Source organism: Pundamilia nyererei, unplaced genomic scaffold (assembly GCF_000239375.1).
Source record: "Pundamilia nyererei isolate P.nyererei 1_Seehausen unplaced genomic scaffold, PunNye1.0 scaffold00073, whole genome shotgun sequence".
Lineage (NCBI taxonomy): Eukaryota > Metazoa > Chordata > Actinopteri > Cichliformes > Cichlidae > Pundamilia > Pundamilia nyererei.
The window spans coordinates 2,853,310-2,868,426 of NW_005187474.1; the positions used below are offsets into that span (position 1 = coordinate 2,853,310).

General features: G+C 38.9%; 1 protein-coding gene across 1 annotated transcript in view; it reads left to right on the forward strand.

The window, feature by feature from the left end:
- elovl5 (ELOVL fatty acid elongase 5) overlaps positions 1 to 11,504 on the forward strand; it is a 14,840-nt gene extending 3,336 nt beyond the window's left edge. Inside the window, exons 2-8 of the mRNA XM_005737159.2 lie at positions 2,097 to 2,161; positions 2,469 to 2,656; positions 5,631 to 5,708; positions 6,184 to 6,355; positions 6,730 to 6,854; positions 7,967 to 8,101; positions 9,374 to 11,504. Of these exons, the coding sequence (XP_005737216.1) occupies positions 2,104 to 2,161; positions 2,469 to 2,656; positions 5,631 to 5,708; positions 6,184 to 6,355; positions 6,730 to 6,854; positions 7,967 to 8,101; positions 9,374 to 9,502 (885 nt within the window). The 5' untranslated portion in view covers positions 2,097 to 2,103 and the 3' untranslated portion in view covers positions 9,503 to 11,504. The remainder of the gene's footprint in view (positions 1 to 2,096; positions 2,162 to 2,468; positions 2,657 to 5,630; positions 5,709 to 6,183; positions 6,356 to 6,729; positions 6,855 to 7,966; positions 8,102 to 9,373) is intronic.
- Positions 11,505 to 15,117: the final 3,613 nt, after the last annotated feature.

Below are 15,117 nucleotides of genomic sequence, written 5' to 3' on the forward strand. Positions count from 1 at the left end.
ATATATATATATATATATATATATATATATATATATATATAACAGCGTTGCCTGGACACATAAAGGGCTAATGAATCTGCACATTCTGACACGTTCATCATCTTCAACAATCTGAGAGCCAGAGGATCAATACACATTGGTAGTAATGGGATAGAGTCGTGGTTATCCTCTGAGTACACCTGCCTCCTGGCCTCTGCACCTCATTTGCATCCCAGAGTGAGAACTGGATATATTTGATGTGTTGATGGAAACAAGAGGGATGTGAAGGATCACTGCTAGGTTTATGGGATGTGTTAGGTGGAGAGAATCTATGGACTGAAGTATGGAGACTTAAAAAGGCAGGCAGGCACAGATGCTTTCAGCTGCTGATAGGCATATATCAGAATTGATTACTTGGAGTTATGTCATGGTGTTTAAACTCTGCTTAGAGTTGATCATATTTTTTAAAAGGCTGTGGTTTTGATCACTAATAAAGACATCTTTCACAAGGATTGATTACCACTGCATTCATCTCTATGTCTACTTGTAGTGATAAAACTATGGTTGGTTTCCACCACACTCTATAGACTTAACATCTTTTCATTGTGCTGGTTTTGTTTTACTCCCTGAAATTGTACTTGCTCTCATAAGTGACTGTTGTTACTAATTCCAAATGACAACCATATTGGGAGAGGAGGTTTTGGGCATCATGTTCTTCATTAGACTTATTTAGGTACCGTGGTATTAAATTTAGGTTATAACCTAGTATTTTGTGTGTGTGTGTGTGTGTGTGTGTGTGTGTGTGTGTGAGAGAGAGAGAGAGAGAGAGAGACATCCAGTGACGTTAGCTCAGTCTCTCAACTCACATTTGAAATGACTGATTAAGCAACACAATCGGTTAGAAATTTCAGAAACTGCTCATCTACCTGGATTTTCTCACATGACCATCTTCAGGGTTTACACAGACTGGTAAGATATCCTGAAGAGCAGCATTTCTTTGGCTGAAAAAGCCTCATTGATGCCAAAAGTCAGAGGAGAATGGCCGGAGTGCTTCAAGCTGATGAGAAGACAATAGTAACTATACAAACAACCAGTCGTTACAGCCATGGTATGCAGAAGAGCATCTCTGAACGCATAACACATTGAATCTCAAAGAAGATGGGCAGCTAACAACAGGAAACTGATGCTACCACTTGCACAGGCCCACCAAGTTTGGTCAATGCAAGACTGGAAACATTGGTAACATTTGGATGTTGAAGGTCTGAATTTGGTCCAGGTAACATGAAAGTGTGTTCAGGCTGCTGGTGTTGGTATATTAGTTTATTGGGGTGTTTTCTTGGCACATGTTGAGCCCTTTGATAACAACTGAGCACTGGTTAAACACCACAGCCTACCTGAGTATTGTTGCTGACTATGTCCGGGTCCCTTTATGGCAGCAGTATACCTACTGATGGTTGCTTCTGGGGGAATAATGCGGCATGTCACGAAGCTCAAATCATCTTAAATCTGTTTCTTGAACATGACAATGAGTTTAGTGTGCTCAAAGGTCCTCCACAATCTCCAGATCACAATCCAACAGGGCTACACTTGGATCTGCAGCTGACAAATCTGCAGTAACTGTGTGGTGTCATCATGTCAATATGAACAAGGCTTTCCCAGGAGTGTTTCCAGCACCTTGAATCTATGTTGAATATGAAGGATTAATGAAGTTGTGAAGGAAAATGGGGTTCAACCTGGTATGTTGCATATAAAATCGTGGTGTGATGAGTCATCCTCTCCTGAATGCACAGAACTCAAGTTTACCCTGGGCATACATAGGTAGCATTAACATAACATATCTTTTAATCCTGCAAGAAACCAGAGCTCCCAGTGAACCTGCGAACTCCACACAGTAGTGCCCCACCAAGGTCTGAACCCAGAAGCTTCTTGCTGTGAGGAAACGGTGCTATCCACAGTCGCCGTGATGCTCATGCTGTTAAAAGTCTTAATTGTAGATGATACAGAGTAGTTCGATTACCTTACTGTAGCACATACTCCTTTACATTTATTATTCTTTTTTTAAGCTTTTGAATAATAATTTTGTAATAACGTCTAACAACACTCTGTTCTTTTTCTAGGTGAAAAATGGAGACCTTCAATCATAAACTGAACGCGTATATCGACTCATGGATGGGTCCAAGAGGTAAGATGATGCAAATTGCACTAATTCACTGAACGGTGCAAATCATTCACAACTCTACAAGTACCCTGTGAGAAAATGTTATATAAGGTAAACATTACTTAAAACCTTTGACCCAAGTCGTACGTTACATGCTCGACACTGCTCTGTGGATCGTCTTGTGCTTTTCCGCCTGCTAACTTTCTAGGTGTTGAGCAATATTCCTTTTGCTGGTGATTTCTTTTCAGCTCTCTTCATTCATTTGCTGCTGGCAGTCAGGCCACCTTATTGTCCATCCTCCTCTCCTCACCTCTTTATCTCCATATTTCAGATCAGCGGGTTCGGGGAATGCTGCTGCTCGACAACTACCCACCAACCTTTGCACTCACAGTCATGTACCTTCTGATCGTTTGGATGGGGCCCAAGTACATGAGACACAGGCAGCCGTACTCCTGCAGAGCCGTCATGGTGTTCTACAATCTGGGCCTGACGCTCTTGTCCTTTTATATGTTCTATGAGGTAAACGAACTGCTCAGCGCTGAGAGATGAGCTAAACTGGGCCAAAGCAAACACAGCAGAGTCGCACTGCAAATAGATTATAAAATAAAGAGGAGGAAACTAAAATGACCCAGAACTAGATATACACCAATTGGCCATTGATTGTGTTGTTACTGTGGCAACTATCAAGAGGCAGGTTATACAAGGCTGTAAGTGTGACGGTTGTTTAAGTTAATGTGTTGAAAATTCAAATCAGTTTCATTTATATAGTGCCAAATCACAACAGCAGGCATCTCACCTACTTAAAGAAAGTAAAAGTACCTCCTTGAAGAACATTTCTACCACTTTTGCAATGCAAAGCTAACCGAACCTTGTCCTATATTAATGTAATGATAAAATAATATTAGTAGATAGAAATACTGATTTTATTTCAGTTTACAGTTTAATTCTTACAAAGGTACTGGGCTTGAATCAGGGAAGTAGGACATGAGCAGAGAAAAAGACAGAAAATTAAAAAATAGCTCTATTTTCTGTAGAGGGTGACTTTGCCTCTAAACAGGAAAATGAGTTGGGAAGAGGTTAAAGACTAATTTAGCAGGTGGGGGAATCCTAAAATCAGCTCACAATTATTACAGTTTAGAGCTCCAGTAGATCTTCTTAGTGTACAGGCTGTGATCAGCTGACCCACTGCTCTTTGTGGATGTACACAAATGAATTCATCAAGATGCTCGCTGAAGATGCTGAACTTCAGACACCGCAACTTATAGACACCTGCAATCGTTCCGGTGTGCCAAAAAACACCCGCCCAATTTGGCACACGGTTTTCCTCTTTCATCTCTTTTTATGCGACGTCCTCCGGTGATTCCATTTGTTACTCTTCAGGCTTAAATCAGTTTCACGTTTGAAGACACAGTGACGAAATAATAACTCCCCTCAAAAAGTTTTGAAAATGTAAGGAGTAGAAAGTACAGATTTGAAAATGTAGCAGGTAAAAGTAAAAAGCTGTCAGAAAAAGTACCGATACCTATAGTACTTTGTTACCTCCCACATCTGCCTCTAACATGAGTTATCATGCTAGATTAGTACAAAAATTGAGTGTAAAATTAATTATAGCTTCATTTTTAACAGATATCAGTGCGCCATCACTCTTTTGCGAGGAATTGGCTGCCTGCATCTGTGGCTGAAAGCTGCACCAAGAGACAAAGCCCCCGGGGGGGAGAGAGGGACGCAGCTGGATGCTGACAGGCTCATTGTGCCAGCTTTTAGCACAGGACACTATTGTTTGCTGGAAAACTGCTTTTTTATAAACGGGCTGACTAAGTGACTGCAATTGAGAGACGCACTAATGTAAACAAACATGGAAGAGCATTCTTATTTGGCAGGGAGGCTCAGTCAGTCTGAGCTCAGTGCACTGGGATGTGGCAATAGTGCAGAGTTCTCTTATCAGTGACGGCATCTGCTGTTTTGCGTACTGTGAACACCAGGATGTCAGAACCAGACATAGCATTTCTGAGGACGTGTAAGTCTAAAGTATCTTTAGTCTCCTCCCCATCACAGCTGGCAGACCAATCTTGTCTGTCCCGCTGCATTGCGTAAGGCCCCAGTGGACTGTTGCCTGCTTTGATTCATTAAGCACTCCAGTTTGGTAATGCCGCAGCCACGGGGTGAACTTTTGGCAGTGCAAAATCAATCAAGGCCACCTGATGTGAATCAAAGTACAAGCCACTTTTGATCTTTGTCAACTTTCCAGAGCGCAACTGTAATTGTGATCAGTTTTGTTTGACTATAATGCATCTGTAAGTCTGAAAAAAATCAATCAATCAAAGCTGTATATTAAGTTAGAGACAGGCTAATATCTGTGCCCACAAGATAAAATACAAACCTCATTCTGCTGGCGGTTTCTTGGCTCTAAGCTGTGTAAGTGAAGCCTTTTACAGCAGCAGACAAAGTGCATCTATATGGAAGTGGTGACTCAGCAATCAGCTAAGTCATCCACGTGTATTTGAATAATTATTCTTTAATGTGCCCTTTCAATGCCTCTAACAAGATTTACTAGAAATGGCAACAAATAGGCTGAATAATCCAGTTTCTGTAAGTTTCCTCCTCTTATGTAGTCCACAGAGATTACAGGCTGCTGCTGCTGCATGTTTATTGTTGAAGCTAATATGTTGCAGATGGTCTGAGAGTCTGGATTTTAAGGAACGTAGCAGCCGGTCAGAAAGTGTTCGGAGCTTTGCAAACATTCCAATGAAACCTTTGACACACACACACAAAAATCAGTGCAAACAAAAGGGAGTTAATGTAGACTAAAGGTGAGTACATGGTGTCCTTTGCTGAATACCACGGACCGGTTTATGCCCGACAATATTTTCACGGACCGGCCTTTAAGGTGTCGCAGAAAAATACAACAAAATAAAACTAGTACCGGTACTGAAAAATAGAAGAGTTATACATAAAACACGTGAAAAGACCCAGGAAAAGCGAGTTAACGATAAAAACGATAACAAAATAACGCTGAAAACCGATAAAAACCCTGAAAACCACACATTTCACACCTGAGCCTCATCTCTCGCGGCCTGGTACCAAACGACTCACGGACCGGTACCGGTCCGAGGCCCGGGGGTTGGGGACCGCTGTCCTAGAGTACTGCAGTTAGCCTTTCCTAGATTAAACGACTTCCCGCACGTTGTGTGATAATAAACGATGAGCTTGATGCCTTTTAAACTGTATCATCTTTGTTGTCATTAATTGTTATCAGCTAAAGATGGTTCATCACAATCTGACACAACATGTATTAACAGGAGAAAATAGTTATCTTACTTGCTATTTGTGCGTGTATTTGCACACGTTTGTTAGTTGCTGGAAGGATTGAGTCATATTTAAAAACACAAATCCTGCACTTCTATTTGTGCACTGCACATTCTTTGTGTTTAGTTTTGTTTGTTTTTTGGTACAAAATAAATTAATTTTACATTTAATGTCTTTTTATCTACAGCTCATTAGCGCTGCGTGGCACGGAGGCTACAACTTCTACTGCCAGAACACTCACAGTGCAGAGGAAGTGGATATTAAGGTCAGTCACTCTTTTTGTGTGGGTGTTCCTCTGTCTTTTGATTGCTTCTTTGATACACTGATGGGCTTTATAGTGAAATTGTAAGAGAGTCTATGTAATACGAGAGAGAGAGCATATTTAGGCATTTTACTTAAAATGTGTATCCACTGATCTGCTTTGATTTCTGTGGGCAGGTAGCTATAAATCCAGCCAGATAAGCTGCAGAGACAGTGCATTTAATCCAGTTCTCGACATCATGATGGCTGTCTTCAGCATCAGTGAAAACAAGCCTCTCACTGAAATGTGCTTGGCTCTGCAGTTCTGCAGCGATTAAATTAAAAGGTTTATCAGTTTGTCAGTCCTACAGTTAAATAGATTCCTCCCAGACCTTTGGGTGCCTTTGGGAACCCATTCCAATTTTGCCAACATTTTTTTTTTTTTTGTGTATATATTTTGTTTGCTATGAAGGTTTCTCTCTCTCTCCTCCCCCACCCAGATTATAAATGTCCTCTGGTGGTACTACTTCTCCAAGCTCATCGAGTTCATGGACACCTTCTTCTTCATACTACGAAAAAATAATCACCAGATCACGTTCCTGCACCTTTACCACCATGCTAGCATGCTGAATATCTGGTGGTTTGTTATGAACTGGATACCTTGTGGGCATTGTGAGTGTTTTTACACAGCTTCACCCTCCAGTAACCACAGAAACAGTCTGGCATCACAGTTCAGCTAAATAATTCAAGTGCTCTAACCCATTAGCCTTGAAAGCAGCTCATTCTAGTCTCTTAAAGGATACAAAGTGACACTTATTGACCCACACGCTGCTACAATGTGTAACTAACTTTGCGCTTTTTACTGCTCACATAAACCATATTACTTCTGCATTACTTTACTGTTAATGGTTTCTGGTGTTTTTATTTTTTATTTTAACATAAAATCTGTAGTAAATTCTCCAAACACAACAGACTAATAACAAGTTTATTATCCCTGCTCTCTCTTTGTTAATATCATCCTGTCTCTTTCTTTTGTGCCTCTCCAGCGTACTTCGGTGCCTCACTAAACAGCTTCATTCACGTCGTGATGTATTCGTACTATGGCCTCTCAGCCATTCCAGCCATCCGGCCATACCTTTGGTGGAAGAAGTACATCACGCAGTTACAGCTGGTGGGTTCACATTCTTCCTCCAGTGCTAGAAACAATATTCAGATTCTTAAGTAAAAATAGCGGCATTTTAGTAAAACAAACGTGGTTTGTTTCAAATAAAAGTGCAATTAAATGCATAATTAAAATCCAAAAGTACTGGAAACTCCATGGACTTTAGTTTCTGCAGATGACTCTGTGATTTGTAGCTAGATTAGCGTGCATGTGGAAGATGAATGAAAGTCAGGAGATGCAAGAGAAAACATATATGTGAAAGGGAAGGAGGCGGGTGGAAAGGTGAAGATGCAAGAAGGACAGGTAGTGAAGGTGGATGAGTTTAAATACGTGGGGTCAACCAGGTATTTAAACTCATAGACAGTGGCTTGCAAAAGTATTTGACCCCCTTGAACTTTTCCACATTTTGTCACATTACAGCCACAAACATGAATCAATTGTATTGGAATTCCACATGAAAGACCAACACAAAGTGGTGTACACGTGAGAAGTGGAACGAAAATCATACATGATTCCAAAATTTTTTTACAAATAAATAACTGCAAAGTGGGGTGTGCGTAATTATTCAGCCCCCTGAGTCAATACTTTGTAGAACCATCTTTTGCTGCAATTACAGCTGCCAGTCTTTTGGGGTGTGTCTCTACCAGCTTTGCACATCTAGCGACTGAAATCCTTGCCCATTCTTCTTTGCAGAACAGTCTTATGTCAGCTCAGATTGCTACTATCCCTTGTAATCCTGTTTAAATCAGCAGTTATGAAAATGTATTGTTAAAAAAAGGTTTACTTTGGGTTTAAACAGTGTCTCAAAGTGCTTCCTAGTTTTAAATCTGTTTGCTGTAATTCTCCTTTAAATTTATTTCTTTTAAAGAACATTTAAAGGAAATACAGACTCCGTTACAAGGTCAAATAACTTAAGGCTGATTGACACACTGAACTGTATATTTTATAAGCACTTTGTGTGTATTGTATGAAAACGTGCACGTAGTGGCATAAAAAGAGCAATATTTCCTTTGCCTGTAGTGTTGCAGAAATATAAAGTAGTATGGAACATTGGGGGGGGGAGCTCTCTGTCACCCTCTCACTCTGTGGTGTGTGATGTGTTTGTTTGTTTTTCTCCACAGATCCAGTTCTTTTTAACTGTGACCCAGACAACTTTGGCAGTCATATGGCCATGCGGCTTCCCGATTGGATGGTTGTACTTCCAAATAAGTTACATGTTCACACTCATTATCCTTTTCATGAACTTCTACATTCAGGTGAGTTTTTCCTTTGCAAGAAGGTCAAACATTCAAAGGAAGTAATGGTTTTATGCACGACTTTATCAGCGTGTCACATTGTTATGGTGGAATTTTGTCCCTCTCTGTCTTACAATGTTGATTCAGTTCATTGAATGTTGCAGGCACAGCTCTCAAAGTCCAGGTCTCAGTGCAAATGAGATCTGGACTTAGTAACACCTTAACTTAGCCAATGCAACATCTTGATTCTTTTCTTTTTCGCCCAGTCTGTTACGGTGCTTGGGATCGTTGTCATGTTGTTTAAGCTGATTTTGACTAAGTCCTAGATGTCACACAGATGGCCTTTAAAGTTCATGATTCAGGTCCATCTAACTTGACAGTTCATATAAGCAGTTTGTTTCATTACGCTGTGTTTTAATGCTGAACATTTCCACTTTGGTTACATCTGTCCGAAGGACATTTTTCCAGATGCCTTGTGGTTTGCTCAGATGCAACATTGCATTCTTTTAGAGAGAAGAGGCTTTCTGTTGGAAACCTTTGCAAACGAGCCATACTTGTTCAGTCTTTCTCATTTTAATGTTGTGAACATTTAGCATGCACTCTTTCTGATGATCATTTAAATTGATTGCATTTTATCAGGAATACCTGGCTGCTACTTGGACCCTTTTTAAATCATAAGGAAGCAGTGAACGTGTGCTTAGTTTTCCCTATGAAAACTTTCTTTATCACGGATATGCTTCTTGTTCCTTTGTGCTACAGCCCTCTGCCTTTACACAAAACCCATTAAAATTTAGAGAGCCATTCACTGGAGTGGATGACATCCGCAGTCCTACAATAACTTGCTCCTTAAAATACCTGAACTTGTGAAAGCACCAACACAAACCTTTATCTACAGCTGACTGTAGTCTGCTGCAAACGTACCCTTTGCACCTTTGAGTCATTAGAGCAGTGGCCAGCAGTTATTATTTCTCAAGCAAACTTACATTTGTTTTTATATAAAATGAAATATGCCCGATTCACAGACGGGTTCTGTTCTCAAGCTAACATTCACACTCTGATGGATTCCTCAGAGTTCAGTATCCAGCCCAAGGTTACTGTGTTATGCGACTAGAGGAGCCAGGAATCGAGAAATACCATGGAAACATTACTACCGCCTCAAGGAGTGGAGCCCTGGTCTCCTATATGTCGTTCGGGGCTATACTATAATAACCAGGAAGGCTGAGAGGAAGAGTGAATTTTCATCTATAAAATTATATGTAGTGATTTATTTTTCCCTCTTTTGTCTCACTCAAGACTTACAAGAAGAAGAGCGGTTCTCAGAGGAAGCATCCACAGAACAGCTCCCTGCTATCAACAAATGGACATGCTAACGGGACGCCGTCAACGGACTTCACCGCACCCAAGAAACTGAGGGTGGATTGACATTTGAGAAACCTATTTCTCAATGTAGCGTGTTAGCTAATGCTGCTAGATGTGTCTTCTTACCTAGAATAGCCTAGCACTTACTTCAGATGAAATAAGCCATAGCCACATACAGTATAGCCAGAGACTTTCCATGTTTTTGCACATATTGCTACTTACTGTACTGAATTATTGACTTAATGAAGAAAATTAATATTTTGTAGTAAGGTTGACACTGTACAATATTGCCTTCCCCACCTTCTAGAGGTAATGATAATCCAAAGCAAACATGTTGTTCTTGCTACCAGCAAACAAGCACACATTCAGTAACGCTTTACACCCGCAAGATCTAAAAATGAAAGCTGCACCGAGTGTGTTGGCAGCTGAAGGTTCTTCTCACACTCAGTGACGTCAACTTGAGGGACTGAAAACATGCACACGTACACGATGCTTACTGTGGTCCTTAATGTGTAACCAGAATACGCATCTCGCGTCTTGCTTTATCTCATTCCTGCCTCAGCAGTTGCATCATCTTAAATGTTGCTCTCTGTAATACTGTAATGCATACTTACTGAGAGGCTGTAACACCTGAAATTGCACATTTACAGAAAAATATTCAGTGCAGGGTCTCAAATTTGGAATATTTAGCAATCTAACAAAGCATAACCAAAGTATAGTGTTCTGCGCATTGTAGGATTTCTATTTAAAAAGCATTTAAGACAGCGTGACAGGGCAGCTGTGGTGTTTCATGAGAGTAGTTTAAATTCAGTTCTGCTTAATAAATTCAGAAAATTTAGTCTTCCCTTGTCCACTGAGCTTTTAAGACCTTAAATATAATTTGATTAAATGAACCTATGCCATTAGCACTGCAGCATAAATGTTTATTTTTAAACTATTTAGATGGTAAAGATAATCATAGTGTTTTTGGCTAAGTAAGTAAATATGTTGTATTCAGACAAATTTTATAGTTGACTATGAAAGATCTGTTATCTTTAGATCAAGTTGTTGAAAGGCAATCTTACCCCCCGTAGGTAAACCAGTTAGAACATCTATGATCTGCTTGAACACGTGACTAAACATTCAAAAACTGGAAAGATTATGACAACTGGACGAATCCCATTGCTGAGGAGCTTTACATTAAAAGCTCAGTTAGGACAGTTTATTATTAATATCATTACAATTCTTTTTAATTATATCTTTATTGAAATAGGGTCTTCTGTGCCTTCTGGACCAGTTGATTTGGTTTCTAATGTAGCATTTTCCCATTTTTCTTAATGTTTGTTCACGTCAGACAAATATGTGTCCAACTTCATGTCTGAATCTTGTGCCTGAATCTACATTTCCTTTGTGGGATTTGAGAATTTCAACAAATAATTATTTCTAACAACTTCTAATCGTAATTTGATGTCGATAAAACAGAATAGCAAAAAAACAACAGCAAAAAAAAAAAGACCGACCTTTTTCTATTCAAAAGTAACTACATCCACTTAAACCCTCGAAAGCTCACTTTGGATCATAATATACGTGAAAATAGTCAAAGTAGCTTTTCTCCTGGTTCTCAGCCTTCATGCTAAACTACTGGCTGTAGCTACATGTTTGGCACACATATATCAGCAAATGAGTATTTTCTCTATTCCTCTCATATCCACCCCACTCCCCCACCCACCCAAAAAAATAAATAAATAAATAAATAAATAACAGCTTCCCATGAGGGAAAAAGATTTTAGTAATTAAAATATTTATTAATTTTATTTAATTTCCAAGCAGAGGCGGTAGTAAATGCTGGTATGGAAGAGGAAATGTATAAGGGTGGCTAAAGGATGAATCTTAAATTAATTGCTGACACTGTACCCATGAAATCATACAGGCATGTAATGACATGTAATAAGATGCACTGAGATCAAAGATTTTCTAGATTGTTAAATCGATAGATATATTTTCTGAAATCAGGTCATGAATCCAAATTAATGTGTTAGAATTTGTTTATTCACTGTAACACATTAATAAAAAGACTATGAACATGTTTGTTGTGTTTGTCTTGAAAATTAATCACACTGACAATAACGAAAGAGAACAGACTCTTAATTATTTTTGAGTTTGCAAAACATTTACTAGCCGTTGCTAATAGCAAAACTAGTTTATCAGTTGTATTATGTATAGTTAGTAACTGTTGGTATGCGAACATGCTGCCATGTGAGCATGTTAGCACGACTGGCTGCATGAATAAAAAGATTTACAATTTCTATGTATTTAAAAAAAGAAGTTATTTACAAATATTTTTGTGACTGTTTCTGTTTCTGGCTTCTTCCTGTTAAAAGGGAGTTTTTCCTTGTCACCATCACCGAGTGCTTGCTCATCCAGCGTCATCCGATTCCTGGGGTTTTCTTTCTAAAGTTTTAGGGTTTTTATCTTGCAGCGTAAAGCACTTTGAGGTGACTTATTGTGATGTGGTGCTGTATAAATAACATTTAGTTGAATCATTTTCCAGATAAACTGCATTATTATAGGTGAAGTTATTATTGATCAAGCAGTGCAAAAGTAATTTAAGTAAACCGCTGCAACATTAAATGATTTACACATCAATGAACCAATCATTTTAATTGTCATTTTATATAACGACATTAAAAAATATGCATGTTTTCAGTGTTTTTCACTGCTGCTACACAGCCGTGCATTTGGAATACATGCAGTTTGCTATCAGTTTTGAAGATAAGTGAGGCCTGTTGCATTGGGGAAAAAAGAATGGCAGCATACGTTAGTCAGAAATTTGAATCGTTGAACAATACGGGTGCCTTCATAAATTTCTATACCATATTAACGCACCTAGTTTTTGGGGACACAAGCTGCATGTTCCCTCTTCTCTTTAAGCTATGACGTGGCACTCACATTTTCTTAAATTAATTTACTGGCCAAATCCCAATATGCTTTACTTCTTCTCCGCAGCCCTCAGGCCCAAAGGAGGCAGAAGCATTTCTGTGTCTTTTGTAAACATTTCTCTTTTTTAGCATGTCAGTGTTCACTGACTGTCTTTCAGAAGTGATCCTGAACCCGAGCAATGATCGATTTCCACTACAGAATCACGCCTGTGTTTAATGCAGGGCTCCAAAATAACCTTCCAATATTAGCTTTCAGTCTTGTCCCATGTGTGCAGATGTGAGTCTGGACTGTCTGAATCTTTAATGATATTTTCCTTTAGTTTATGAAATCCTGAAATTCTTTCCAGCTTTAATTTGAGACATGAAACAACCTCTCTGGGATTTTTTTCCCCACACCCAAGCATTTTACTGAATAATCATATTAGTTTTGAGAAGCTTCACCAGCTGTGGGTTTTTCCCCATTACGTAACATCGGCAGAATTCTTGTTCTCCCTGTACCCAACTTTTTGAAAACTTCTTGTTTGCATTAAAGCTTCCAAATAAGTTATAGCTCTTGTAGTTATAGTTTTGAATGATCTGCATATCAGGGCATTGTGCTTTTATTTGGTTTGTAAATATGATCCAGACCCAGCAATATATTATTGGACATGAGTCTGAGAGCTCTATACCAAACAACATTAATGCATCTATTTGAGTCCTGGTGTACAGTCAAGAGGACATCCTCGACTTTCTAGTGATGCCACATTTGTAGGGATTTGATAGACAACATAGACTTTATTTTCAAAGTCATAAGCATTGCAGTTTCCACATTTTATAGCAAGAAAGGATGTTAAATTATTCATTTTTAATAATGTTTTGATTGATAATCTTTTTTTCTTCTCAGTGTGAGATTCCTAAATTCAGTTTAGTTCAGAATAGTAATTTTAACCTTTTCAAAATAAAACTTGTATTCAGTGTTCTATTGTGCATTATGGATAAAAACCAATGTGTAAGCTGGGCCTCTAAAGTTTTTTGGTATTACTGTGTGTAGAAGGAGAATTTGGACTTTTTGTGGATTTCTTTCAAACACAATGCTTAATTATCTTTAAAAAAATCTAGATATCAAAATGATTTTTTATGATTCTCAGGAGATTATCAATTTCTATGTCTCTCTGTCTGTGCTCGCTCACTGTGGATTTAATCAGGATGTTGTGACCAAATGTCTGACCTCAGAAAGCAGACATGAGGCCAGAGTGAGGGGGTCACACCCTGCACAGCTTTCTCACTTACACATGAAACTATTCCAACTAGCTCTTTGGGAGCTTTGTCTTACAAAGTTTTTATTTAATAATGGTGTGGGGACAGAAAAAAAGTCTCTTCCCCTCTGTTACCGAGGTCAGTCAGCATCGTTTCGACTCAGTCTACACAGTATATGTTGAGACAATGACCCACCCTCACTCCAAAGTTTTTTCCATTTGCTCTGTTCTCCTCCTCACGAGCACTGCATGCAGACTTGATGCACTGGAGAGCCGTGAGTCACACTGAGGTCGCGTTTGGAGGACAGAGCCACTGTTTGTGAGCTTTGGTGGCGTATCTGCTGGCCAGCCACTATTCAAACAATGACTTACTCACTGATTTTTAGAGGCCACGGCCTGAGGACATCCAGAGGTCAGAGTACATTATTGACGTTTATAAAATCAGCAGTACAGTATGCAATGTTTAGATTCCCCAAACATTTAGTGTTTGGGGAAAAAATACCTGATGAGGCTTTGATAGACATATTCATATTTTTTGCAATACATGTGCTGATTTATTTCTTTTTATCTTACCTTTGACATATTAAAGGCTAAAACTACGACTAAAACCAATGGAAATTAAACATTTTCAATAAATAAAAACTAAAGTAAAATTAACAAACTAATGTTGGAAAGTTAACTGAATGAAAAGCAAAAAGTCTGAAAGAAATGAAAACAAAAACTCCCTTTTAACAGGAAGAAAACTCCAGCAGAAACCGGCTCAGGGAGGGGCGCCCGGTTGGGATTAGGGGATGCAGACAGGGAAACCCACATTAATAGCAATAACTGTACATTTTTACACTGCTACATAAATGGTAAACAAACTCGAACATGTCATTGAAATGTAAACATGCAAACAGACATATTTTAAAGACTTGTGAAACAGACAAACGTTCAAGTGGCCGTTCAGGTAATTTGCCTCAAACTAATTTCTCAAACTCTTGCTATGGGAAAATGATATTGTGTCCAGCATGAGTCAGAAACAATAACTGCTTACTGGTGTGGTTTTCTGGAGGTATTATTAGGCAATTTCCTCATTATCCTCCCACTGCTTTTCCCATAAATCAGTGCCGGCTAAATGACCAAACGCTGGCTTCATCGCAGTGATTCAGGATTGTTTATTGACCTTTTCCTTCAGTTTACTGTGAACCACCAAAAAACTGGCAACAGCAAACAATTTAAATATTTACTTACCATTTTTATAGTTTTAGATCAGCCACCAGCTCTAGTAAAGCTACAAATGATTTCAGACTAATCCAAACAACTTTCACATTTATTGTTTTTGGGGGTTTTTTCCCTGTAAATCCTGTTTGATCTGCTCAGTTCAGAGAAAATGTAATGTGTGGATTAAACCCACGTGTCCTCAAAGAGACAAATGATGTAGAAGCATGAAATTAAATCTGCAATGCTTTCTGTTGAACTCATGTTGTGTAATAGGTTTTCTATTGTAGGTTTTCTGTAATCTATCAATTTTGAGTAAAAGAAA